We start from the raw sequence: 26,822 nt of genomic DNA on the forward strand, positions 1-26,822 counted from the left end.
GGAGATATCCTTTGCCTTAACCCTTGAGTGGTGGACTGTCCGGATCCTCTAGGCACTGATCCACCCGCATAATATCGAGATTGATGCTCTTGACGAATCGGATGAATTCTCTAAAGTACTTGACGGTACTCGGGTTCAGATAATGCATCACGACTAAATTGCCTCCTCGTCCCACGTCGCGAAAGAAGGCATCTCTCTGTCTCTCAGGGGTTTTGGTGTCAGCCCACAGCCAGTCTTCGATGTCGACACTCCAGTTAATGATCTGGGGATCCTTGATATACAACGCTAGACGCTGACGGGTCCTTGCTCCAACGGTACCATACGGCGGCCGGAAGTAACGAGCTGTTCATGTCAGACGGCATCTGATCAAGGAGGAAGGGGGGTAGGGCGTATGGTTAACGGGAGAAGTACTCACATTCAATCCCAAGAGTCTCTCGGAATGTCTCAATATTCTGGATAATCTCCTCATCAATACTCTGGATTGTCTCGAGACCCTCTATTCTGCAACAAGTTAACATCCCCCAGAAGTCCGAAAGATTCCATAGTAAGGATTAGTCAACACCTACTTCTGATGTGTGTTTGAATGTAGAGCAATCTGATGCCCACGCTGTAGCATCTCTCTGTACACTTGGGAGAAATTGGCCTCCCGGTCCCGAAGCCCAGCACCCACCACAAAGAAGGTAGCCAGAATATTCTCCTCGTCCAAGATCTTCATAATATCCCGCACCAACCCCGGCATCCCATCGTCAATGCCAAATGCAAACGAGTTCGGCCTCGTACAGCGAAGAAACAGGCTCCCATCCTCAGCCTTAGGAGGTATGTAGAACCCACGTGGAACCCGCGACACAATCTCCACCTTGAACAGGGTCAAGCTTTCCCAAGAATAGAAACCATGGAATGACACCGACATTGTTCGTCTCTGGTCGATCTTGAAATGGTCGAGAGGCACGTAGATATCGTTCCCCCACGCATAACGGCCTGCCTCGACGGTATCCCATGTCTCTAGGAACGGACTTCGACGCGAGTCACACTCCTCATTATGCTGGTTTAGCGAGATGCTGAACTTGGTCGTTCCCGAGAAGACCACGTGAAGGTACATATCGCGGTATGGCTGCATATCAAAACATGTTGCTGGTGCAAGCTGGGTGTGGTAGTTCTCATCTGGGTCGGAGGCATGCAGACGCACATAGCCATCGCCGTATTCGGTTGCAAGGGTGCTGCTGGGCCCGTGCCAGAATCCGATGTTGTTGCGTTCTGCATCGGTGAAAGTGTCGACGATTAGAGGATGGGTGCTGTTGATTTGGTAGAGCTCAGTTGCGGGTTTGTTGATGATGAGTGGAGCCGTGAGGTTAAAGGGTACTGGGGGTGGTGGGAGAAGTTGGATTGCGAAGGTGGAAGGGCGTAAGATTGCCATGAGAGCTGCCCAGGTAATGATGGTTTCGGGGATAGAGAGGATGGCTTTCATTTTGAAGGTTTAGAGAATACCTCGGAAGGGTCCCAATATCCGAATATTATGAAGCTCAATGGACTAGAAATATAGGGTGGATAGATTGGATAGGTTTGTGTTCCCTTGGCCAGGAATTTCTTCAAATCATCTTTTGCCTGTGCATGAGGAGTAGAAGGAGCGAACGACATCACTATCGTTAAGGTGAGGCAGGTGCTGCCTGCGAGGATACATCATGGCCTACGAAGTACGATGTGCGAAGATTAATATGAGAAAAAGAGACAGTTCGATGAGCTGGTTGACTTATTTCCAAAGGAAAACAAAGATTCAACAAAAAGACTATCAGCTAGCCATCTTCTCTGGACCCGCCCCAAACCTCCCAACCAAACCAGCAGTTAGTTTTGCGCCATGCACACGAATTCTGGATAGACTTTCTTTTCAGAGGTGGAAGATGGTCTACCTTGGTCTGCAAGGCTTCCAAGGATGAGCGAGATACCGGAAAGGCAGCCTGCGAGAGCCTTCTTGTCTGCCTATGTTTTGAGATCAGAAGGCCTACTTTCCAGAAGCAGGTACCTCTTTTTCTCTCTCTGTTGAACTAAAGAAACTGAAGAAACTCAATCTGAAACCAACGCTCAGCTAGGGGGCCCGCCTGGATCATCATCATCGTTTCCACTCCATTGCCGTGCAGTTACCTAGGACATGGTACTAAGCCGTGCGGCAAGGTGTGTGGGCGACGAAGTAGTGACAAGGGAGGAAAAGCCCCCTATTCCCACCCGAAAGATGCGGCCGGGGGAGCGACATCAGTAGAAGCTGCGGGAATTCCTCCCCATCCCCCAGTGTTGGCAGCGGTATCATCCTGAACGACGATAGTGTCACCATTATCCTCATCATCCGTATCGTCGTGGAAATTCACCACGCCACCTTCAGGCTTGTAGGTCTCAAGGAAATCGGGTATTTTCTGCTTGCTTTCAATCAAGATCTGGACAAGTTCTGGGGCGATTTCTGAGTCTTGGTCGTTGTAGAAAGAAGTAGCGAGACCTTCGTTACCGATTCGAGCAGTACGACCTGGGAACTGTTTGTTGGTGTGTGTGTTCATTGAAACCGAGAGGACATTGCAGGAGATATATACGTACCGATGCGATGGATGTACTCGGTTATACCTCCGTGCTGGACACGAGGAAGGTCGAAGTTTATCACATGCATAACATTTTTTATGTCAAGACCACGAGCAGAGACTCCGGTTGCAACAAGGATCGGGCATCTAGCGGTACGAAAGGCACGCCTGTATTGTGGTTAGTATGTTAATTCGTGTCGATAGGGGAGGAGTCGACATACAATGCATCCTCACGCTCGCGTTGAGTACGATCCGAGTGAATGGAGGTACTGGGAAGTCCCATGTTGTACAGATAGTCATCCAAAAAGTCAGCCTGGGTCTTGGAGTTGACAAAAATTAAGGTACGGGATGGAGGCATGGCGAGCAGAAGATCGTAGAGACACTGTTTCTTCAGGTTTGGTTCCGCGTAAATAACCTAGGAAAGAGGACTTGGTTAAGTTAAGACGCAATAGAGGATGGAATATTCTGCTCAAGACCTACATTCTGATCCACGTTCGTGTGGGTGCTGCCCGGACGCCCGATGCGGATGCGAACATGGTCCTCTGCAAGAAACTTGCGAGCCAACTGGCGGCAAGACCGGTTGAAAGTGGCGGAAAACATCATGTAACGATGATCAGAATCCTCGTTCATATCTGGACTGTCAGCCGGGCCACATATGATATGCAAAAAATAAGTCTTACCTCCTCCGGACATAATCTTGTTGAAGTCTGATTCCCAGTCAGATAGCAGAAGTTCGTCAGCCTCGTCAATAATGGTGTATCTAAATTAAAATTTAGCTGCGATCCACATAAAAACCCGGGGCCCTTACTTAATGCGACTGAGAGAAAGAATATGAGGTTTATCCATGAAATCCAAGAGTCTGCCAGGAGTGCCAATGAGGATATCACACCCTTTCTGAAGCTCATCTTTCTGATCACGAACAGGTGCGCCACCGTAAACAACACAGGGGCGTAGCATTGAGCGGTAACACAGACGACGGGCCTCATCAAAGATCTGGGTCGCAAGCTCTCTGGTAGGTGCAACGATAAGCACAAGAGGCTCTGCACGAACTGCATCGACAGCGGGATTGAACCCAGCACCTAGATTTGGGCGTGGTGCTGCCAACTTCTTGGCTTTCCCCATCAGCTGGGAGAGGACTGGGATGAGGAAAGCGGCAGTTTTACCAGATCCTGGTCCTTTTTAGCATATTTAAAGCCTAAAGAAAGTATGATTCAAACTAACCAGTTTGCGCAATTGCAATCAAATCATGCCCAGTAAGTACGGCAGGAATAGCATATGCCTGGATGGGAGTAGGCAGCTCGTAGTTGCATAGCTGAATATTTTTGAGGATGATAGGGTGAAGACCAGCGTCATTGAACTTGATCAATAATATGTTAGCAAAGATTCACTGTATTTTCGAAAGGTACCATCATACACTCTTGATTGGTCTAGGACGCTCACGACTCTCAGCAAAAACTTCAATGTTCTGCAAGCTACATAGGGTTAGAGGCGTTGATAGAATAAGAAGCATAACGCGACTTACGCTCCGAGCTTGAGGCCAGTACGGTTAATGAACTCATTGCGGAAAAGCATTTCCTCGAGCTCAGGGTTTTCAGGACCGATATCCCCGTACTCGTCATTCCATTCGTACTTCGCTGCCTGGGCAGCCCACTCAGGGACAGATTCCTGCACGACCTCCTCTGCTAGAGTATCTGCCGGGGGAGGAGGAGCAGCAGTGTATTTCTCGTAGTTGTAAACTTCAGGCTGAGCCCAACCTTTTTCACGAGCAATCGTTGCAGCATCAGCGTTTTTGTTGGTCTGCTCGTTTGTCACATCCGTGAGAGCGGCCCTCATGGCGGAGGGGTCAAAGTTGTCCACGCTTTCCATGGTGATGTGAATAGGGTCTGGATCTGAGGGTTTTGTATTGGAATATGAAACTTAGAAGAAAGAGAGGTGTACTTTAGATCGAGTAGATAGAGAATGGATGACTTACTTTTGGCACTCTCTTATGCTCTGAACCTGGGATTTAGATGAGGAGAGTGAAGGGGTCAGAGAAAGGGAAGAACAGAGGGGCAAGAGAGAGAGAGAGAGAGAGAGAAGAAAGAAAAGAAGAAAAGGGAAAAATATCAGGCATGGTGTTTGAGCATAATATTAGAAAACAAACATCAACACACATCAGGCTACGCAGGCAGCCTAGAAGATAGTGAATACATATAGTATAATAATGTGAATGAATCTTTCCTATAGAATGTTAAATAGAAGAATCTAATCTATAATATTGAGGTTAGCTACCAGGTACTATTAGGATAGCACCAAGTACTAATACTGCTGGAAGTTTAGATTCCATCCACCCGAACCAATGGAGATCCTCTGACAGTTCATCATTTAGGTATTATAATACTTATTTATTAACTGTCTTGATGGTAATTTTTATGATATATGTAGAGAGTATCTATCTCCTAGTGGAAAGAATATCCTAATTGACGTCATTGATCTTGTAGAAAGATATCTTGACTACCACTACCACTACCACTACTAGGTATATCTCGAACTACATTATATTAACACACTTCATCCTTTCCTTCATAAAGTATTAATTATTTACCTAGGTAAACTATTCTTGGTTCCACCCAAATTCTCAACAAAAACCGGGCAGAAGGAGATATACGCCGTACGAACCATCACGGGAACCAGTTCCTCCGACTTGAAGGACATGCGACCAGGAGCTTCTCCTCCCTCTACCTTGCATTATTTCTTACCTCTTATGTCAAATCGGTCGCTTTTCTGGCTTCAATCCTCTCCTTCAATCGTCTATCTGCCCTCTTATACACCCGTACTATGTCCTCTACGGATCCCGCGACCGTTGCTCGTGCCCCCCGACTGGAGCGGGCCATCACCAACCCAGGAACCGTCAAGATCAATGTCAAGGGCGCCTTTATTGTCGATGATGATCCTCGTTCGAAGAGTCCGGTACGGACTGACGGCGTCCATTACGAAGGCCAGGACATTCGTCTTCCGCACCATACAGGCGTCGTGAGCCATGTTGCTGTCGATGTGAGTTCCTGAAGTTTTTTTTCTTTTCTTTTTTCTTTCCCTTTCCGCGGTTCCCCCGCACCTGTTCTCTCTCCCTCCCCGCAATCGCACCCCTTTCCCGACCGTCAAATGAAGGAGACTCAGTCCAACCTAACAATTGATGATGATACTCTCTAGATTGGTGGTTCGCTTGCGAAACTAGTTTACTTTACACGAGAGCTGGACAATCTTGACAACGGGGGCCGCCTGAATTTCATTAATTTCGAGACCGACAGGATAGACCTGTGCCTGGAGTTCATCAAACAAATAAAAGAAGAGCACGAGAAACTCAATGGAGCTGCGAAGGACGAATTATGCGTGGTGGCGACGGGTGGAGGGGCCTACAAATATTATGACAAGCTCAAAGAGACTTTGAACGTGGATATTATGCGAGAAGACGAGATGGAGTGTCTCATTACAGGTATGATTCTTGAAATTCCTACGTACGAACAGCGAACACCAGAAGAAAAACCCCGCTAAATATCATGATAATCCTAGGCCTTGATTTTTTCATCACCGAGATCCCCAACGAAGTATTCACATACAGTGAAATGGAGCCGATGCAGTTTGCCGAGGCCCGACCGGACGTCTACCCGTATCTGTTGGTCAACATCGGATCCGGTGTATCCATGATCAAAGTATCAGGGCCTAAACAATTCCAGCGTGTGGGGGGTACTCATTTAGGAGGTGGAACCTTCTGGGGCATCATGTCGTTGTTGACTGGTGCTCGGACATTTGACGAGATGCTCGCTATGGCGGACCGGGGCGACAACAGCGGTGTTGACATGCTTGTCGGCGATATTTATGGTATGGACTATAACAAGATTGGTCTTAAGAGCACGGCCATCGCTAGTACGTTCGGTAAAGTCTTTCGAATGAAGAATAATGCCGAGCGACACCGCGAGGAGGAAGCATTGCAGAATGGTATGGACCATGATCACGATCACGACCACGACCACGACCACGAGCACACAAATGGCGATGTGATGTTCAAGGGAGAAGATATGAGTAGAAGTTTACTTTATGCTATCAGGTATGACATTCCTTCCGTGAGATAACCAACACCTCTGACCCGTCTAGTAACAATATTGGACAAATCGCATACCTGCAATCCGAAAAACACCAAGTCAAGCATATCTACTTCGGTGGCTCGTTTATTCGAGGACATAGACAAACCATGAACACCCTGTCATATGCCATCCGATTCTGGTCTAAAGGAGAGAAGCAGGCCTACTTCCTGCGCCATGAAGGCTATATCGGCGCTGTTGGCGCATTCCTACGCAGGAAGCCAGCGAACTGGGGCCGCAGAAACAGTATTGATGAGCGTACGGGCACCTTGCCCTATGGCGTGTAAAACAGTTTTCACCCAAGGGAAAAAAAAAGCGTTGGGCTTCTCCTTTCGAGACTGATTCCTCCGGACAGGGCCCATGACAGCATTCATTCAGTTGCAGACTTTGGCTGGGCAAAGGTGTGCTTGCCCCCTTTCTAACCCACTTTGAGCGTTTGATACCCGTCGATCATGTTGACATTCTGTGCATCTTGGTCTCAACATTCCTATGCTTGCAGAATCTGAAATTTCTCTGCGGGTCAGATTCTACACTTCATCTGCGAGCGTGCTTGTATACAAAATGATAATTTTAATGTTCTGGTTTCCGCTTTGGCTTTGATTTCTCCGCAATTTTCGGGGAATTTTTGTTTCTAGATTTCTTCCTTTCCTTAAAAAACTAATATGTGGTGAAATGCATTCTTATTTGTCATGTGGCTCGAGAAGCCTGCAGCTTGAATTCATGTTTCCGGGATAGAGAACGAAATTATATAATAACTTTATTCTCATGAATGTGGGAATGCTTTATATGTATATCAACTACTCCTTCAAAACCTTATATGCTGGGGGGGTTTTATGTCTTGTTCAGTAGAAATAACCAGTTACCTTATAGACAAAACTAAGGACTAAAAAATATGCTTAGACAGCTGTTTTATATGTTAGTTAGTTAGCATAGCCTGTATTAACTAACTATTAGCTTACTATTATTTTATATCTTCGCATCAGTATACAGTTAAAATTGAAATACATTATACATATCTAAAAGGGGCATGGCCTCCGGATCCCCGATCGTCATTGCCACAAGTTGGCCGGAATAGATAGGCTCATCCGTCTCGCAGTCTAAAAACTTAGTATTGCGGGGACTTGCTTTAAGATCAGCGGGGAGGGAGGGAGGCACCCGCACGCATTCGTCCCATATATTGTTGCCTTCATCATCCGTATCACAGAAACCATGATACCATTCTATTACCTCTGACAAGTCATGTGCATTTCCAAGCATACCGGCAGTAGTCAAAGCACATACGGCATTTCTTCCTGAGTACTGATGGCAAGTAGAAGGAATACGTATTGTATAGGGTAGGCCTGTATGGAGAAAGTTCGAAGAGGGAGCCACCAGAACCGCATTGTCAGGGATGTCTTGTCGTCAGACGTTTCAACAGGTTCAAAGGCAAGGCGTGCCAAGCCCCAGAGGTCATGCACAATGGTCGAGAGGCACAGTAGGTTTTGCGGTACCTCTGTGCCCTCGGGACCCATGATGCTCTCTTTCCACTTGTCAATTGTCTTGCGGGGTCAGAAGCTCTCCAGAAGGGTCCAAAAGCTTTCGCGTGCGCTTTCAAGCTTACTTCCAAGCGCAAACGGGTAAATGTGGCACACCTGGATGGGCTCACCCATCTTAGTCACAACACAGCGCCCACCATCTCTTTCATTTGCAATATCCTTGGCTGCTTTAGACCGCTTCTTCAATCGAGGTATTCTACTGGGAGACCTGGAGGTTTCCCTACACTTTCTCTTTTGGGGCGTCTCAACCTGTCCTTTAAGGGTCTCGGGAAATGCCCAGGTGTCCCAGCAGAATACCTCGATTGAAGAAGCAGTCTAAAGCAGCCCTTGGTTGGCCTGAAGGCGACGCAATGACTGTTCGTCAATAGTATCTTGGGCCCACACATCGCAAGCCTTCAAAAGTAGCGCTTGCAGTTCTACAGGTGTAGGGTCGCTATTTCCATGGCTGTTTTTATGTGCTGTCTTCATGTATTCAGTGAAATCACTAGCAGTCAAGGATATTGCAAATAAAAGAGATAGTAGGTGCTGTGTTTTGATATGGTCCAGCCCATTTTGATTCAAGCTTTCTTCTTTTGTCTTCTCTCGTGCCATATCTACCCGTTTGCACTAGGAAGTAAGCCTGAAAGGGCACAGGAAAGCTTCTGGGCCCTTAAGACAATTGACAGGTGGAAAGAGAGCATCATGGGCCCCGAGGGCACAGAGGTATTAAACTGAGACGCGGGCTAAGATTAGACCTCTCTTCGGATGAAAAGTCGGATGCAATACTCCGTAGAAGCCATCGGTAATATTGATCCCTGTAATTTGATTAGTAGGTATTTGATATACCGAGTAAAAAGGGAGTGACATACTAGTTTCTGCTGGCACACAAGATCACCGGGTCAATGTGTAAACTGCATATGTAGAGGGAGCAGAGAGGAGAAGAAAGGAGGAAGTTGAGAGAACTTCCAGGTTGGGGATAAGGAGGTGTTGCTGAATTTAGACTATCCTCAACTAGGAAATAGAGGCCTGTAATTAGTCAGCGTTTGACTATTGTGGTAATATTACCGGATAATTCCGATATACTCACCTACCAGATATTCCTTTATATGTGCTGGACACAATAGGATTATATACACTAGAATTATCTTTTCACTATTGAAAGTGTTGGGTAGATTATTATATTATATATTATATATATGGACCTAGATTGGGAGAGAAGTTTGCAATTCAAAAGGCTTTCCAGCTAGCTAATAAAGCCTTAATATAAAGGCCCTTTCTATTATGGGGTTGAGCGTCCCCGCTAGCGTGCTTTTGTACAAACTTATTGCTACTATAATTAATTCCACGCCGGGAGAGATCTTGGGATGCATAAGGTCAGCAATTTGTTCAATCCTATCCTGAACGAAAGCTGTTTTTATTTCCTTCTGATTTTCAACCACCATGCTTCGAGCATGACCCTCGTGCTGACTTGATGCCTTCTCTCTCCGACTCATCTCGCCGTCCTGTGCCTCCCCCTGTCCCCGTCGAGACTCACCCCAATCGTACCGGCGGGTTAAAGCCTCCATCGGAACACCGCGTCCTTCCAGATCCCACTCGTCTTGCCCCCGAAGATGCTTACTACTCCTCTTCTCTCCTTCGAAACCGGCCTGTCAATTATGATGAGTCTATACTTACATTGAGTGGGAATGCTGCGAGTGCTGCCTCCGTTGCAGCCCTCCGACCCCCGCCCGCAGTTCCGGGTGCTGCTCGAAAGGAGATTCGAAAGGTACAAGGAATAGGGGGACGCAGGCGACGAAAGGGAGCATGGAAGAAATTACTCTGGGTTAAGCAATCATGTATGTCCACTTGGTTTGAGATCACCCCCAATACTTCTTGCGTCGCGCGATGGCTAATTTCTTAGGACAGACCCTGATAATTACACCGACACCGAAACCTTTCTCGATCACCTCCAGAGAAACCCCCGCGTACGTCCCTACGATTTCTGGCCGCTGGTAGCCGACTCGACCGTGATCGTACAGCATGTTTGCTCTGTGGCTATCTTCATTTGTTGCTTTGTCGGGATTGTGCAGGGTCGGGTCAGCCCCGTTTCCGTCGTCTGCTGGGGTAGTGTCGGGACCGCCGTGGGCTGGATTTTGTGGGACTCTTGGGCTTTTAGGGAACATACGGAGAATTGGAAGGGCACTGAACGTGTAGCTGAGGGCGACGACGGGTCCAGTTTCAGTTCTACAACAAGTTCGGGCAACCCATCTTCCACCTCACGCTCGAATGGACAGAAGGATTCGCAGGTTCATGGCCTTGGACTGACGATGTCGCAAAACGAACCTGGCCCACCGCTTCGTCGACAGAGTACAGGATTCAGTGTCGATTCATTTAGTGCCTTGGATCCAGCCTCTCCTCCACCAGGCTATGCAAGTGGGGTCCTCAGTGCTCTTGATCCTTCTCAGGATTTGCATGGAACCAACCAATTCCCGCTATTTTCTTCGCGAAATCGACAGCGATTATCCACAGTGAAATCGGCCTTTCTGATCTACTTTTCGTTACTCGGACTGAGCCCGATTTTGAAATCACTAACCAAGTCGACTGCCAGCGACTCGATTTGGGCGGTGAGCTGCTGGCTGCTAATAATGAACATATTCTCCTTTGATTATGGGAGCGGGGAAGGCGCGGGCGCCACCAAGTTTCCTGCCTCCCTTTCTACGAACGCTGCTGTGATGGCGTCGACAGTGCTTGCATCTCGACTGCCCTCTACTACCCATGTGTTTAGCTTGATGCTGTTTTCCATCGAGGTCTTTGGGTTGTTTCCCATCTTCCGCCGGCAACTTCGTCACATTTCCTGGACCGGACATGTGCTGTTAACCTTGACGTTGGTTATTGTCGCCGGAGGAGCCGTGGGGATCACGCTAAGAGGTGGATGGGCAGCCGCTGTGGTTGGATCACTGCTGGGTAGTATTCTTACGGCATTTGCCATGGGTGGTTGTAGCTGGTGGTTAATTAGCCTCCAGAAGTATAAGAATGTTGTCACAGGGCCTTGGGATCCTGCGCGTCCGATTATCAGGCGTCGGTGGGATTGAGTGCATCGGATCAAGCATTGCGAGGTTGTTCTTTTGTGAGGATATATTGATGCTGGGTCATTTACCCAGGCTGCATTCTCCTATACCCATGACTTGTTGAATTAGCGTCATTAATGCATCCTGTTGATTTTTTAAATCTTGCTTTTATTTAGACTTGGCTCTAATTTTCAACAATGTTTCCAGCATTTCAGCATACCTTCATCTTAATGGAGTTCGAGGGAGTTTTGTGGCTCAGCTCGTACCTTTTGGAAATTCGCCACAATTCCAGGCCACAATCGTTTTTTATCGCAATGGAGAGAAGACCTGTGTTTTTCTCTGCTTAATGTTGTTATATCCAGGAACATACCAGGACCGGAATGCTTGTGTTGCTGGTATGCTATACGCAGGTCTGGAATTTGATTGCAGGAAGCACCATCCAACACAATTCGCGCGAACTCAAAACTACTCCAGCGTATGGCATCTGAAAATGGTATGTCTCACCCAGGCAGTATGGCTCTAATGGGATCCAAGCTCACATCATCATTCATGTTAGATGCCATACTACTAGTATCCCTCGTTAGCTGTATCTATGTTCAGCTTTTCTATGATTCTCGCCCCCCGGGACTCCACCCATCTGAATGTTGCTACTATGCCTACGCATAACCCTAGATTTTAGAGACAAACAGTCTTCCAGGAACTCGGGGGAGTGGGCTGAATGATGAGGGCCCCCCTGTGACCATGGCCTGCGACAATTTTCGTGTTACTTAACTGCGACTCGTGGCCCTTGCACGCTGTTGTTTTTGTTCGACATTCGGCGTGTTACAGTGTACGCGAGAAGGGATTTCGGCTTTCCTTCTCCTTCTCCCTCTCCTCCCCCGTGTCCTCTTTTGTCGGTCTTTATCTTCTGTTGGGCAAATATCATCATGGTCAAATTCGGTCTGCTGGCCCTGGCGGCTCTGCAGTGCGTGGCGGGTATGCGCATGGGCATGTATATTGACGAGTGGGTTTCTTTTCCTTTCCGATATTTGTGTGCGAAAGTACTAAAGGGTTATGATAGGTATCATACTGTTGATTTACCCAGCAGCGACCAGACGCAGGGAATCACCCATGCTATCATGGCGTTTGCGAAATCAACCCTGTTTAACTCGGACTCTCCTCCCCAGTTTACCCCGTTTGAACCAGTCTCGCAAATGCGACAGCGATTCGGACCCAACACCAAGCTGATGATCGCTATTGGTGGGTGGGGTGACTCCTCTGGGTTCTCGGATGGTGCGAAAGACGACGCATCTCGAGCAAGGTATGCGAAGAACGTTGCATCCATGTTGAATAGTGTTGGATTTGATGGCGTGGGTGAGTTACGATGAATTCCTGGTGACAACAAACCCAAGGTTGACTCGAATTGATCGCTAGATATCGACTGGGAATACCCTGGTGGCAACGGCGATGACTACAAACGAGTCCCCAACTCACAAAAAGTATCCGAGATCGAAACATACCCTAAGTTCCTGGCAGCCCTGCGCGCAGCCGTCGGAAAGGACAAAATCATCTCCATCGCGGTCCCCGGTAAACGGGGGGACATGATTGCGTTTACCAAGGAACAGGGCCCCAAGATCTGGCCGTCTGTCGACATGGTCAATGTCATGAGCTACGACTTGATGAACCGACGAAACAACGCGACCGACCACCATACCAGTGTCGCGGGCTCTCTGGATACGATCCAGGCCTTTCTAGATATCGGACTGGACCCGCAGAAGGTCAACCTGGGCTTTGCTTACTATGCGAAATGGTTCACCACGCAGGCGAACGCGGACTGCGGCAGCCACCCGATTGGGTGTCCCGTCGTGGTGATGGAGAACCCAGATGGGACTGACAATGGCAAATCGGGCGCGTTCACATTTGAAAAGGGGACGATGTCTGATCCACCAGCGAACCTGAAGGTTTCTTACGACGGGACCTGTGGCTTTGCAAAGGGGACCAAGTGCCCGCCGGGATCGTGCTGCAGTCAGTATGGAAATTGGTAACTATGCCACCCTTGTCTTTTCTTTTCTTTTCCTGTTTTTGCTATTCCTTGTCTTTAAGCATTATGAAAGAGGCTGCGCTAACGAGCACTACATAGTGGAACGGGTGATGACTTCTGCCAGGCTGGATGTTTATCGGACTACGGCGAATGCAAGGGCATCTCGATCACGGATTCCTGGCGACGGGCGCTCAAGGATGGTAAGACGGACGAGAAGGCTGGGGGACAGTACTACATGGATACCGAAGTGAACCTGTTCTGGACGTGGGATACGCCGGAGCTGATTGCGCGCAAGTTCAAGGATATTGTGGACGCGCTGAAACTAGGAGGCGTGATGGCCTGGAGCCTGGGCGAAGATACGTTGAACTGGGAGCATTTGAAGGCCATGCAGGATGGAGTGAAAGCACGATCGGGATAAGCTATGAGGGTCAAGAATTGTACTTCGTACCTATAGTTATCCCTCGTATACTGAAACCCGTTCGTGGCCAATCCGGTCGCAGAGAACCACACGGGGGCGTCGAGAGCGTTTCGAGCGGTTGTGGCTCTATTCTTCCTACTTGCCTATAGCTATTCAGTATAAAAGTATTCATCGTCAAAAGTGCGGGAGATTTCACTTGTAAACTCTTTGACAATTCCTACCAGTACAATAATGTCAATGGGAAGATGAAGTTATTCCTCGTGTTTTTCTGTCTCTCCTTTGTCCTCCCTATCTCTTCCCTCCCGACTTCTCCTAATGACGGAGATCTCCAACTCCAACATCCTCTTTCTGTTATCAACAACTCTCCAATTTCAGCCTTCCCTTCCGATTCTCGCTCGGATTCTGAAACCACACTCCGTATTACCCACGGCACATTCATCACTCACGCCCGCGACAACAACCGCAATGGCCACACTCACACCCACACCCTCCGCACAGCGCAAAGTCCCTTTCGATGGCTAGATCGATATGCGGACGAACTCTTCGCGGCAGGAATCTTTCTTCTTGTCCCGATCGCACTAGCGATTGTAGAAGTCGCGGAACGGCTGGCGCGACGCCTTTCAGTCGAAGAGTTCCCTGATCGCGGGCGAGAAACGCACCGCTGTATGACCGCCGAAGAGCGCCAGAAGAGCCTCCTTGCGAGACAAGAACGCGAGAAAAAGGCCCAAAATTGCTGGTGGAAGACCACACGAGAAACACGAAATTAGAATGTCTTGTGATTGATTATTTTTTTATTTCTGCTTTTGCTTTTTGTCGTCTGGAATGATACCCTGGTTCGCAAGCTAGTTATATAGTTATTCTGTTTATAATAATACAACATCGGAAAGAGTATGTATGAATGAATGAATTAATTCAACCATTTGATCTCCTCAACAACAGCAGCAGTCACCTCCACGGTCGTGGCTTTTCCACCCAAATCGGCTGTGAGAAACCCAGCTTCGCAGACTCGCTCAACACACTGCATCAGCTTTTCCGCGGCGGGTTCCTCCCCCAGCCACGTGAGCATCTCTGCGGCGGTCCAGAAGGTTGCGACGGGGTTGGCGATGCCCTTGCCGGTGATGTCGAATGCAGAGCCGTGGATCGGCTCAAACATGCTTGGGTTCTGGCGCGTGGGGTCGAGATTGGATGTAGGCGCTATTCCAATGGAGCCGGCCAGGGCAGCGGCCAGATCGGAGAGGATATCGGCGTGCTACACATACACACACCGTTAGCTTCGTTCTATCAAGCATCTGAATAGCGTGAAAGGGAAGAAGGTGTTACCAAATTGCTAGCCACAATCGTATCAATAGTCTCCGGCTTAAGCACCATCCGCGCTGTCATCGCATCGACCAACATCTTATCCACCGTGACCTCGGGGAAATCCTTCGCCACAATGCTCGCTACCTCGTCCCACAGCACCATGCCATTGCGCTGCGCATTGCTCTTCGACACCACCGTCAACAACTTCCTGGGTCTCTTGGCGGCCGTCTCAAATGCAAACCGCATAATCCGCTCGACGCCGTGCCGGGAGAAAATCGCCGTCTCCGTCGCAACCTCCCAGGGCTGGCCCCTGTGCGATCGTCCGCCCTGCCCGGCGTACTCGCCCTCACTGTTCTCACGAACAATCACCCAGTCGAGGTCCCCGACAGCGCAATCGCGCAGGGGCGATTGAGTGCCTCGCAGGATGCGCGTAGGACGCACATTAGCGTATTGTTGCATGGGTTGACAAATAGCCAACCGGAGACCCCAGAGCGAGATATGATCAGGGACATCTGTATCAACGATTATTACCTTTTCTCTTCTATACAGAGAACACTCTGCACCACAGATATATAATAATAACCAAGGCAGAAAGCAAATCAAAAGAAATGCCCATATAATATACAATATAACATAAAATCTAGGTAACCTAATTACATACCTGGTGCCCCTACAGCCCCAAACAAAATCGCATCGTGTTTCTTCAACTCCTCCAGTCCACCATCAGGAATATACTTCCCTGTCTGCTTATAAGTCTCCGAGCTCCAGTCGAGATGTGTGAAATCGAGCGCGAACGTCTGGAGTTTTGCGCTGAGCGCTTGCAGCACTTGCACGCCTGCGCTGATAACTTCGGGTCCGATGCCGTCGGCGGGAATAGTTGCGATACGGTATGTTTTGGTCATTTTCTTCTTCTTCGGTAGTTTCTTTCTGAAGGAAGTTTTGGGTTCAAGTGAATGTCAAGATGGAATAGAGAGGGGAGTGGTTTTGAGTTGGGGGGAGGGGGGGGGGGGGGGGTGTTTTCTAGATATAGTAAAAAATAAATCCCCCCCGCACCGGAGAGTCTTTGTCCGGCGGACTTGGATTGTCCGGATTCACATTTTCTTCTATATAATCAAGTATGTTACTGCGCTGTAATTATAAGTAATAGCAATAGTCGTAGAAATAGTATTATACAGTATTATACACATTAACCTCCTTAAATAACAACCAGTCATACGAAATTAGTAAACTCCACTACCCCCCTCATGAATCAACCAAGGCCCATCCGCCAAACTCCAAAAATCACCGAAATCCATCTCGCCACCACCGTTAGTCCCCGGCGGAAATATCTCGGGAAGATTGAATTCGCTAGCTCCTGGATTGCTGGTGCTGCTCGTGTTCATGCCCGATATGCGGTCTCCGAATATCATGGATGAGTTGTTCCATTGCGTACTCCCTGCAGCGGTGGGTAGACTATCAGGCAGCAAAGGGTCTCCTGGCGCTGAGGACCCTTGGGGTTGTGGCTGGGACGGTGCGTCAATGGGAATGCCCGGGTCGAGGGCATCATTGCTGAGAGGGCCTGCTATGGGTGGTTCGTGCCTCTGATTTGAGGTGGCGAGAGCTGAGTCGAGGTCGCGGATGGCTTCGATGCAGGTTTGAGGCCAGGTGCTTCCGCGACGGGAGAGGGCTTGGAGAATTGTGAGGCCGCTTTTGGAGTATCTGTGTTCCCCCCTCGGATTAGTATATACTGGCTGAAGGAAGGAAGTGGAAAGTTTACCGAGAAGCCGAAGGAGCCGGAAACTCACCCTCCCATGCTGCGTAGAGCAGGATTAGACAGCTCATCCATACAGCCCAGGTGAAGGACGGCCACACCAGCGGAACAGACGTCTCCGAGAGATCGCTGGAGAGGTACTGCCGTAGGGAGGTGAGTAAAGACCGCGACGACTCGATGCAGATCTGCAGAGCCGTGCGGTACTCCGGTGAAGATGCCTTAGCTGCCAGCAGCGGGCGGTTCATGGAGATGATGGATTCGTGGCGGAGAACGGTGAGGAGGAGTCGGTGGAATGGTGCGAGGGTAGGCTCTGCCGGGTTGCTGTCGTCGGCGGTTTCGATCGGGTAGACGTCGTCGTAGACTTCGTTCCACCATTGAGTTAGTTCGCCGTGGACCTGAGTGGCGTCAATCGAGTCGTCTCTGTGGAGGATGGATTTGTTGCGGAGTTCGACGATGCGGCCGCGGACGCGGGCAAATTTGGCTAGGTGGGCTAGGAGGCGGAGTCTGCTGTCTATGTCTAGTCAGATTAGGTTGAGGATAATATGGTAAGAGGTTGTGGGAGAAGAGCGCACCCTCGTCTGCGAGGCCATGTCGCTCTGCGTTAGGGTAGCATACGTCGATATCGTCATCTCGAATGCCAAGGGGAATGCCTAGTGCCTGAGACAGATATCGTTCAAGACAGTAGATAGACCAGAATAATCGACGACGAGTGGCCATTTCCAGAGGGCTGAAACAGGAGAACCGTACAGGACAGCGGTGCAGGCCTAGATGGAAGGCTGTGCGGATGATGACCCCGCCAACCCGCGAAGCAGCATTCAGTCGTAGCAACGAAGTGAGGAATAGCTGGACGCTGAACGCTGCCTGGAGGATGGATACGGTTGGAGGATCGCAAAAGAGGGTGTGTAAACTCTCCATGGCCTGATGCACGGAGCCAAACACCAAACCTGGCAGTACTCGGGGCTGTAAGCCAGCTGCATTGATCTGGCGACGGTCCATCAAGGATATGGACATAATTGAGCGGACGAGGATCGCATCTGCAGCGGGGAGATTGCTGAACCCGTCGCGACTGATTTGCTCTAGGATAATGAGAAATGCTGGTCCGGAGAGAAAAGGAAACATTGGATGCCAGCTGTCAAAGTAGCTGCGACACCACAGCACCAGCGAATCGAAGGAAAGTGAAGACGAGGCGGGCTGGAGATCCAGTTCATGGGGTAGCCAAAGATCGCGACAGTATTGATGGTGCTGGTGCTGCAGCTGGTCGTCCTCCCCCGGGACTTGCGAGTCTTTGGAGACCTGCTGAGGCTGGTTCAGATGAGCAGACCGACGGGCAAAAGCATTGTAGACGACGCGAATAAAGTGGATGCCACTGGAAGAGCCCAGGAACGATGCGGATCCGTTGTCCGTCGACTTGCGCATTACCCCAAGCTCATGGGCGCGGGTGGTAAGTTTCTGGCGTTTCGCAGGAGAGTCATGGTTGGAATTGCCCGAGTCCATTAATTTTCGTCAGTTGGCGGTTGTTGATCCCGTAGGATCTAGATACATGCAGAATTGAAAAGAAACGAAGAGGTGGAAGTTCAAACATCGGCGCTGGGATTTTCCAACCGGGCATTTTCTTCCCCGCATCCAAACGGATCCCCAGATTCTTCTCAACATTGCCATCCGGAGTACTTCTAATATACATGCATATAATGTTGGAGTGCTGCACTCAGTGAATGCAACCAGCACCACCATAAAGCAGCATCACCATAAAGAAGAAGATAGCAACACATGACTACTCTGTATATTTAGGCCACTGTTTCCTTCTAGATCTCCATGCTTCCTCCAAGTATCTCTCCTTCTCTCTATTTCCTAGTTAGACCTAATTGAATCCATTTCGGTCAACTCTCTACTATTATAGTTTAATAACCTTTATCAGGTTATAAGCCCTCCTTAAGGTTCTATTTTATGCTTTATAGATTTCTAAAACTCTTATCATACTCCTATACCCCTGTATAGTAATCTACTCCCTAATTAGAAAGAGATCCTGGTAAAAATATTACCTACTACTATTATATTATACCACCTATACTACTATTGTATTACTCTACCTGGGCAATAGTATGTAGAAAATCTCTATAATTTAACTAAAATAATAACTAAATCTATCCCTAGCAGATATCCTAATATCCCTAATTTACTACACCTATTTTTAATAGCTACTACCCTATTTACTAATAGCTAAAATCAAGTAATAAAGCTAAAGAATAGTATATTTAACTTAAGCCTGATAATAATATTAAAAAATAATTTAAAATTTGAAATTTAGGCTTTATTTATATAAATAAAGCTAAGACTTTATAAGATAGATAAGCTTCTTAAAAGTAATATTCTTAGACTATAACTTAATAATCTTAAGTATAAATTATAGGAACTTCTTTTATAAATAGTAACTAGTTAAATACTATATTTAATAAATAAGAAACTAGTAAAGAAATTATTAATAAATACTATTTTATATATCTTTATAGATAATTTTATATAGAAGTTATAAAAAATAATAATTAGTAATAGTTAAAGATATATATACTAGATATAGAGAGAAGTTATTAAGATTAAGTATAAAAATTATATAATTATTAATAAGTTTATATTAGACTTTATCTAGAAGATAAATACTTTTAATAAGTTAAAAATAATTATTATATCTTATTAAATAATTACTATAATACTTTAAGAGCTTAAAAGAAATAATATAAACTTTATAAATTTAATCTTAAATAATTTAAGTAATAATCCTATTAAAATAATTATATAGAAGTATTTTTATACTATATATAATATAGTAAAGGATAAAGTTTAGGAGAATCTATTATTTAATATTATATTTAATACTATAATACTAGCTATGTGTCATGGCGCGAAGCCATAGTACCTATCTAGTTAGATTCTGCCTTAACTGTCTACCCTTATCCCTGTATTTAAGCTATATTATCCTTGATCCTGTTATAGCTCTTTAAGTTATATCCTATCTATTACTTAATACCTACTATTCTACTATTCTATTTAGTTAGCTCCTAATTAATAAATATCTAAATCTAACTCTGCCCCCTAATATTACATAGCTCCTCTCTACTAGAAGTTAATTACTACTATCATGCCTGCCTTACTACCCATGCTATCTAAAGGTATAGAAACCCTCCTATATAATACCCCTAATAAATTAAAATAATATATTACTAAGATATACTAGTTCTTTACTACTACTATAGAAAAATTCTATAAATTATCTACTTTATACTCTATTATTACTAATCTTCTTAATTATATTTAATAGAAAGATAGTATAATTAAGTACTAGAAGATATAAGTTAAAGAAATCTAATAAGAGCTATTTAAAGTACTTACTTAGAATAATATACTTTTTTAATTACTATCTTCTTTTAAAAAAGATACTAATATTACTACCCCCTCTACTACTACTACTACTCTTACTATATCTATTCCTACTACTTAAATCTCTAAATAACTTCCTAACTCTAATAAGTTTAATAATTAATAAAGTAATCTAAAATACTTTACTTTTTAAATTTACTAGAAGATAATTATAAATCTTAATTATTTTCTAACCTTAAATAATAGAATAACTTATATAACTAGTTATCTTAAAGAAATCTTATATACCTAAATTTTATTATATATTTAAGATAAAATTTATAAATTAAATAATTATATTAAAATTTTAGAAATCTTAGAGAAAGTTTTTAGAAATCTAAATCTAGAAACTAATATTTATACTAATTTATTTTATTTTTAATAAATTTATTATAAGTTTAGTATCTTTTTTACTAAATTCTAATATCTTATATTAAAAAGAAATTTAAATAAAGATATCTTATTTATAATTCTAGAATAAGTTATTAATTAAGAATTTTAAGAGATATTAATATACTTTAAGGTCTTATTATAATATTATAACTTTACTAATTATCTATAAAATCTAAAAAATTATTATTATTATTATATAAGTATTATCCTACCTTTATCTATAAAGAATTTCTAGCCTCCCTAACTTATCTTAAAGTTAACTTCTACTACCTAAATTCCTGTAGTCCCTATTAATCCTATTATTACTACTACTCCTACTAAAGACCTAATAGACTTATTTATTATCTATTATCTTAATTATTAAACCTAATACCTATATTACTACTATAGTAGTGCTAACTACCTAGTAGGTAGCTACTTATATCCTAACTAAAGACTAACTAGCTATATCTTTATATTTACTACTAAACTAGATCTATACTTCCTATTAACTAGAATCCTACCTACCAAATATCTTATATTCCCTAAATTAGAAAATAGAGTATTTCTAATCTAAATTATAATTAAGAACATCCTTAGTATTCCCTCTATCTATTAAAGGCTATAATAGCTAGAATAATAGTAAAAGAAGAAAGTTATTAATTTAAATTAATAATCTTATTTATTAACCTAGAAACTCTTAATAAGACTCTACTAACTTTTATAATAATTAATTCTAGAGTTAAGAGTAAATATTTTATAGACTATAATTAGGCTATAGATAACTAATTAGAAATATTATTATTAAAAAATCTTATTTTATTAAGGGAATTTAATAATACTCTAGTAAAGTTTAATTATATTACTTATTTTATTTATTTAATCTAAAAAATTTATAATTATACTAAAAAAAATATTATTTTTCTTATAACTTAATTTATATACTTTTTTATTATTCTTAGCTTATTTTAATTAAAGACTTATAATCTCTAGATTAAATTTATTAATTATATTATTTTATTTAAAAGCTTTTATTATAAAAAATACTATAATATATCTCTAAAACTTATAAAAATTTTAATATTATATAATATATTATTAAAAGCTTCTTCCTAATACTTTAACCCCTATCCTAAATCTTTAAAGAATTAAGATATTACTAGAGTCTTAGTTATTACTTATACTATATATACCTACTATAGATACTAGATATTTATTACTACTATTATTAATATTAAAGCTACTCTAAATTCTATTACTATTATTAAATCTAAGCTATAAGAATAACTACTCCTTAAATTTATTAAATTCTATAATATATTCTTATTAAAGAAGGCCGAGTACCTACTACCCTACTAATCTAATAATTATAAGATTAAACTATTATCTAAAAAAACCCTATCTTTTAAGAGCCTGTATAGTATATCCCAAGATAAATTAAAAATTCTAAAGAAATAGATTAAAGAAAATTTAAAAAAAGATTTTATTTACTCTAGTTTTTTTCTTACTATATTTCTTATTTTATTTATAAAAAAATCTAGAGAAGGCTTATAATTTTATATAGATTATTAAGTTCTAAATATAATTATTATAAAAGATTATTACTTACTACTACTAATAAAAGAGATATTAAATAATTTAAAAAAGATAAAATATTTCTTAAAAATTAATATTATCTTTACTTTTAATAATCTATAGATTAAGAAAGAATAAGAATACCTTATTACTTTTTAAACTTAGTTAGGCCTATTTAAATTCTTAATAATACTATTTAAGCTTACTAGAGCCCTAGTATTATTCTAGAGATTTATTAATAAAACTTTATATAATTATTTAGATATTTTCTATATTATATATCTAGATAATATTCTAATTTATAGCTAAATTTATACTAAATATATTTATTATATCTAATAAGTATTAGAATACTTATAAGTAATAAGATTTTATACTAAATTTAATAAATATAAATTCTTTATGCACGAGATAAAGTTCCTAGAACTAATTATAGATAGAGATAGCTTCTAAATAGATCTTAATAAAGTAAAAATAATTACTAAGTAAAAAATACTAACCTATTTAATTAATATTCAAGCTTTTATTAGCTTTAGGAACTTTTACTACTAATTTATCTATAATTTTTTAAAAATTATTAGACTATTAATTAACCTAATTAAGAAAGATATTAACTTTAACTAGATACCTATCTATTAAAAAGTATTTAAATAATTAAAAGCTACTTTTATAAATACCCTAATATTAAAACCTTTTAACTAGTTAAAAAATATAATTCTAGAAATTAATATCTTTAATTATATATTTACTAGAATACTATTATAATATAATAATAAAGATATATTATACTCTATTATATTTTTCTCTAAAAAATATTCTATAATAGAATATAATTATAAGATTTATAATAAAAAATTATTAGTTATTATTTATTATTTTAAAAAATAATATCTTAAACTAGAAGAAACTCTATTACTTATAAAAATTATTATAGATTACTAGAATCTAGAGTATTTTATATTAATTAAGCTACTAAATTATTAATAAGCCTGCTAGTTTAAATTTTTATTAAGATTTAACTTCTAAATATATTACTACTCTAGAAAGTTAGGTATTAAGCCTAATATATTAATTAGGAGGTTAAAAGACCTACCTAAAAAGAAGAATAAATAATTCCTTTATTAAAGCTAGACTATTTTAAAATCTAAAAACTTACTACCTAAGATTACTACTAATTTAAGACTAAATATTAATAGCTAATACTAAATATACTTTACTAAATAATCTATTACTAATAAACTAATCTCCTTACTACTAATATTATAATTATTATTTAATAAAGCTTATTTATAAAATAAGAAGCTCTAGTCTATTCTAAATATTTTAAAGAATAGTTTATTAAGATATCTTAATATTATACTAGCTAATTATAGATATACTAGTCTATATTTAAGATATTAAGACTAACTTTATATATCTAATTATAATAAGATAAAAGCTAAAATACTAAGACTTTATTATAAAAATTTTATTACTAGATATTCTAGAAGAATTAAGATATATAAACTAATATTATATAAATATTTCTAGTCTAAGATTTATAAATATATTAATTAATAGATCTAGAATTATTATCTCTATTATTAAATTATTCCTTTCTAAAAAATAAAGTAAGAAATATTAAAATCTTTATTAATTTTTAAATATATCTAGTAAGATATAAGTATAGACTTTATTATATACTTATTACTAAGTAATAACTATAATACTATTCTAGTTATAATTAATTATTTAATAAAGATAAAGTACTTTCTTTCCTATACTAGGATAATTAATATTAAAGAGATAGCTAATCTATATCTTAAGTATATTTAGAAGCTCTATAATATCCCTAAAATAATTATATTAAATTATAGAGTCTAGTTTATTACTACTTTTTAGAAATACTTAATATCCTACTTAAAGATTTATAACTTATTATTTATTATTTATTATTTTAAAATTAATAACTAAACTAAATATATTAATATTATTCTAGAATAATACTTATAAGTATATATATTATACTTATAAAATAATTAATTTAAATAATTATTAATAATTAAGTTTATTACTAACTTTATCTACTTTAAGTCTATAAGAGTATTATTATTTATAGTTAATTATAGATTCTACCTAATATTAGGATTTAAACTAAGCTACTCTATTATCTACCTTACTAAGAAAAATACTAAGAAGTTTACTAATATTATATATAAGATTTATAAGTTTATTTATATTAAGATTTTATCTACTTAAGCTTATTATAAAATATAAGCTAACTACTAAAAGTAACCTGTATATTATTATATTATAGGGCAAGAAGTCTAGCTAGATACCTATAATATCTAAATACTCTACCTATAGAAGAAGTTAGACTAGAAGAACTTTAGGCTATATTATATTAAAAGAATTATTAGCCTATATACTTATAAATTTAAATTACTTAAAAATATAAAAATCTATTCTATATTTAATATATCTTTACTCTACTCTACTACTAATAACTCTTTATCTAATTAATATCCTAATTTACTACTACTTATTAAAGTAAAAGGATTAAAAGAATAAGAAATTAAAAAAATCCTTAATTTCTAATAAATTTATTAAAATTATAGTAAACTTAAACTATAATATATTATTAAGTAAATTAAATATAATAAATTAATTAAAGAGCTTGCTAAATATTTAAAAAATACTTATTAACTAGTAAATAATTACTATCTTTATTATCCTAAGAAACCCTAGCTAATTCTTCCCTAGTCTTAATAGAGCTTAACCCTAAAGGGGGGGGTACTATTATAGCGCGAAGCTATAATATTTATTTAGTTAGATTCTATCTTAATTATCTACCCTTATTCCTATATTTAAGCTATATTATCCTTAATCTTATTATAGCTCTTCAAGCTATATCCTGTTTATTACCTAATACCTACTATTCTGCTGTTCTATTTAGTTAGCTCCTAGTCAATAAATATCTGAATCCGACTCTGCCCCCTGACACTATGAATATATTAAATTCTTAACTAATAATAAATAATAGAAGAAGGTAGTAATAATAGCAGAAATATATACTACTATAGAATATAATAATTACTAGTTATATTAACTATTAGTTAAAGTAATCTAGAAAACCTAGAATGCTATACTTATTTTATAAGGAGAAAAAATATAATACTAAGAATTATCTATATTTAGTAATTGATAAGTAAAAGGAAGGGTAAAGACTAATTTTAATATTTTAATACTTTAAGTTATATAAGTTAAAGAATAGGAATAATTTAATCTAAAATTAAGTTATTACCCTAGCTATATAAGCTAATACTATTCTAGATACTAATAATTTCATGCTATCTAGAGTTAATATACTAATAACTTTAATATTAATTATCTTTAGGAATAGGTAGCTATATAACTCTAGAGTAGGCTATATAGTATATAATAATTATAATCTTTTTAATAATTTAATTAAAGATCTAAATAGCTTCAAGAATTATAGTTTTATTACCTCTAATAATAAGGTAGTATATCCCCAAGATTATGGAAAAGTAATAATTTAATTTAAATTAGATAATAATACTTTAATATTATATTAAATAGAATATCTTTAGAATTTAAATATATTATATAACCTAATATTAGTAGAAAGAATAAAGATAGAATTAGAAATCTATTTTAACTTAAAAAATTAATATATTTATAAGATAGTAATAGACAAGGTAATTAAATATACTATCTTAGATAATAATATCCTATTTTTAGTTCTAAATAAGGTAGTAATCATGCCTACTATACTAATAGACTTATTATATTAATAATTAGGTTATCTATCTATCAAATAATTAAAGCACAACAAGATAATACTTTATAATAAAAGTAATAACTTAGCTACTAATAACTTGCCTATTACTAATTAGAATACTAAATTATACTACAAAGCATGTTAATTATTAAAATTAAAAAAAAGAATATCCTAAAAACTATAACTATATATAATAAAATTATTATAATTTATATATATAGATCTTTAAGAAATTAAACTAATTAAAAGAAATAATATTAGGTATATCTTACTAGTTCTAAATAATTATTCTAGATACCTTTTTATATAATATTTAAAGATAAAAAATAAATCTTTAAAGGTATTAAAGGAAATATATAATAATTAGCTAAATATAACTAGTATCTATATTAAAAGGGTTAGATTTAATTCTACTTCTAAATTTAATAAGTATATTAGGTAGAGTAAGGATTTTAGCACTATATATAAACTAATACTATTATAAACCTCTAAGAAAAATAGTACTATTAAATAGTTTAGTAGCTATATAATTTAAACTACCTATATAATATATATTTAAGTAAAAATAAAACTAACTATATAACTATATAATATAGATATAGTAATCTATATTTTAAATAGATTAGTTAGGAAAAATAATAATAAAGGAAAGCTATTTATATAACTTTTTTATAAAGAATTAAATATTCTAATTAGAGATATTAATCTATAATATATTTATATATAAGAATATAAGGTATTTATAAATATTCTATATAAGAATAGGATTAAAAATATAAAAATATTACCTAGAGTAAAAATTAGTTAACTAGTTAGATATAATAAAGATTATATTTATAAGGTATAGTATCTAGATATAGGGAAGATAATTTAGTTAAGGGATGTAATATTTAATAAAAATAATATTAATAAAATAAATAGAATATAACTATAATTTTCTAATAAACTAAAATTAAAGA

General features: G+C 39.6%; 8 protein-coding genes across 8 annotated transcripts; 3 read left to right on the forward strand and 5 right to left on the reverse strand.

The window, feature by feature from the left end:
• Positions 1-16: 16 nt before the first annotated feature.
• Positions 17-1,414, reverse strand: P175DRAFT_0477449 (polysaccharide deacetylase family protein; the record flags this gene model as incomplete). The annotated part of the gene is made up of 3 exons (XM_040895319.1): positions 17-342; positions 416-501; positions 567-1,414. The coding sequence occupies 3 exons, from the start codon at positions 1,412-1,414 to the stop codon at positions 17-19; spliced, it is 1,260 nt and encodes a 419-aa protein (XP_040753231.1).
• Positions 1,415-1,716: 302 nt separating this feature from the next.
• Positions 1,717-4,750, reverse strand: P175DRAFT_0500719 (DEAD/DEAH box helicase). Its single transcript, XM_040897011.1, has 10 exons — positions 4,531-4,750; positions 4,081-4,447; positions 3,973-4,030; positions 3,780-3,915; positions 3,367-3,727; positions 3,239-3,318; positions 3,039-3,190; positions 2,780-2,973; positions 2,578-2,726; positions 1,717-2,509 (listed from the first exon to the last, which is right to left on the reverse strand). The coding sequence occupies exons 2-10, from the start codon at positions 4,422-4,424 to the stop codon at positions 2,208-2,210; spliced, it is 1,776 nt and encodes a 591-aa protein (XP_040753232.1). The 5' UTR covers positions 4,425-4,447; positions 4,531-4,750; the 3' UTR covers positions 1,717-2,207.
• A 350-nt stretch (positions 4,751-5,100) lies between these two features.
• Positions 5,101-6,991, forward strand: P175DRAFT_0500720 (pantothenate kinase). The gene is made up of 4 exons (XM_040897012.1): positions 5,101-5,591; positions 5,748-6,030; positions 6,108-6,642; positions 6,690-6,991. The coding sequence occupies exons 1-4, from the start codon at positions 5,376-5,378 to the stop codon at positions 6,961-6,963; spliced, it is 1,308 nt and encodes a 435-aa protein (XP_040753233.1). The 5' UTR covers positions 5,101-5,375; the 3' UTR covers positions 6,964-6,991.
• Positions 6,992-7,896: 905 nt separating this feature from the next.
• P175DRAFT_0500722 (uncharacterized protein) lies at positions 7,897-8,336 on the reverse strand. The gene has a single exon (XM_040897013.1). The coding sequence runs from the start codon at positions 8,185-8,187 to the stop codon at positions 7,945-7,947; it is 243 nt and encodes an 80-aa protein (XP_040753234.1). The 5' UTR covers positions 8,188-8,336; the 3' UTR covers positions 7,897-7,944.
• A 1,231-nt stretch (positions 8,337-9,567) lies between these two features.
• Positions 9,568-11,261, forward strand: pigc (phosphatidylinositol N-acetylglucosaminyltransferase; the record flags this gene model as incomplete). Its single annotated transcript, XM_040894639.1, has 2 exons — positions 9,568-10,025; positions 10,096-11,261. The coding sequence occupies exons 1-2, from the start codon at positions 9,662-9,664 to the stop codon at positions 11,259-11,261; spliced, it is 1,530 nt and encodes a 509-aa protein (XP_040753235.1). The 5' UTR covers positions 9,568-9,661.
• Positions 11,262-12,163: 902 nt separating this feature from the next.
• P175DRAFT_0435786 (uncharacterized protein) lies at positions 12,164-13,675 on the forward strand (the record flags this gene model as incomplete). Its single annotated transcript, XM_040893759.1, has 4 exons — positions 12,164-12,240; positions 12,298-12,590; positions 12,651-13,257; positions 13,357-13,675. 4 exons carry the CDS (start codon positions 12,164-12,166, stop codon positions 13,673-13,675), a joined length of 1,296 nt encoding a protein of 431 aa, XP_040753236.1.
• Positions 13,676-14,442: 767 nt separating this feature from the next.
• Positions 14,443-15,951, reverse strand: P175DRAFT_0477464 (putative tartrate dehydrogenase). Its single transcript, XM_040895320.1, has 3 exons — positions 15,636-15,951; positions 14,996-15,486; positions 14,443-14,924 (listed from the first exon to the last, which is right to left on the reverse strand). The coding sequence occupies exons 1-3, from the start codon at positions 15,874-15,876 to the stop codon at positions 14,583-14,585; spliced, it is 1,074 nt and encodes a 357-aa protein (XP_040753237.1). The 5' UTR covers positions 15,877-15,951; the 3' UTR covers positions 14,443-14,582.
• Positions 15,952-16,128: 177 nt separating this feature from the next.
• On the reverse strand, positions 16,129-18,271 carry P175DRAFT_0556802 (CeGAL family transcription factor). Its single transcript, XM_040900716.1, has 3 exons — positions 17,297-18,271; positions 16,731-17,235; positions 16,129-16,672 (listed from the first exon to the last, which is right to left on the reverse strand). Exons 1-3 carry the CDS (start codon positions 18,216-18,218, stop codon positions 16,195-16,197), a joined length of 1,905 nt encoding a protein of 634 aa, XP_040753238.1. The 5' UTR covers positions 18,219-18,271; the 3' UTR covers positions 16,129-16,194.
• Between the last annotated feature and the right edge of the window lie 8,551 nt (positions 18,272-26,822).

Source organism: Aspergillus ochraceoroseus (assembly GCF_002846915.1).
Source record: "Aspergillus ochraceoroseus IBT 24754 chromosome Unknown P175scaffold_3, whole genome shotgun sequence".
In the NCBI taxonomy this organism is placed as follows: Eukaryota; Fungi; Ascomycota; class Eurotiomycetes; order Eurotiales; family Aspergillaceae; genus Aspergillus; species Aspergillus ochraceoroseus.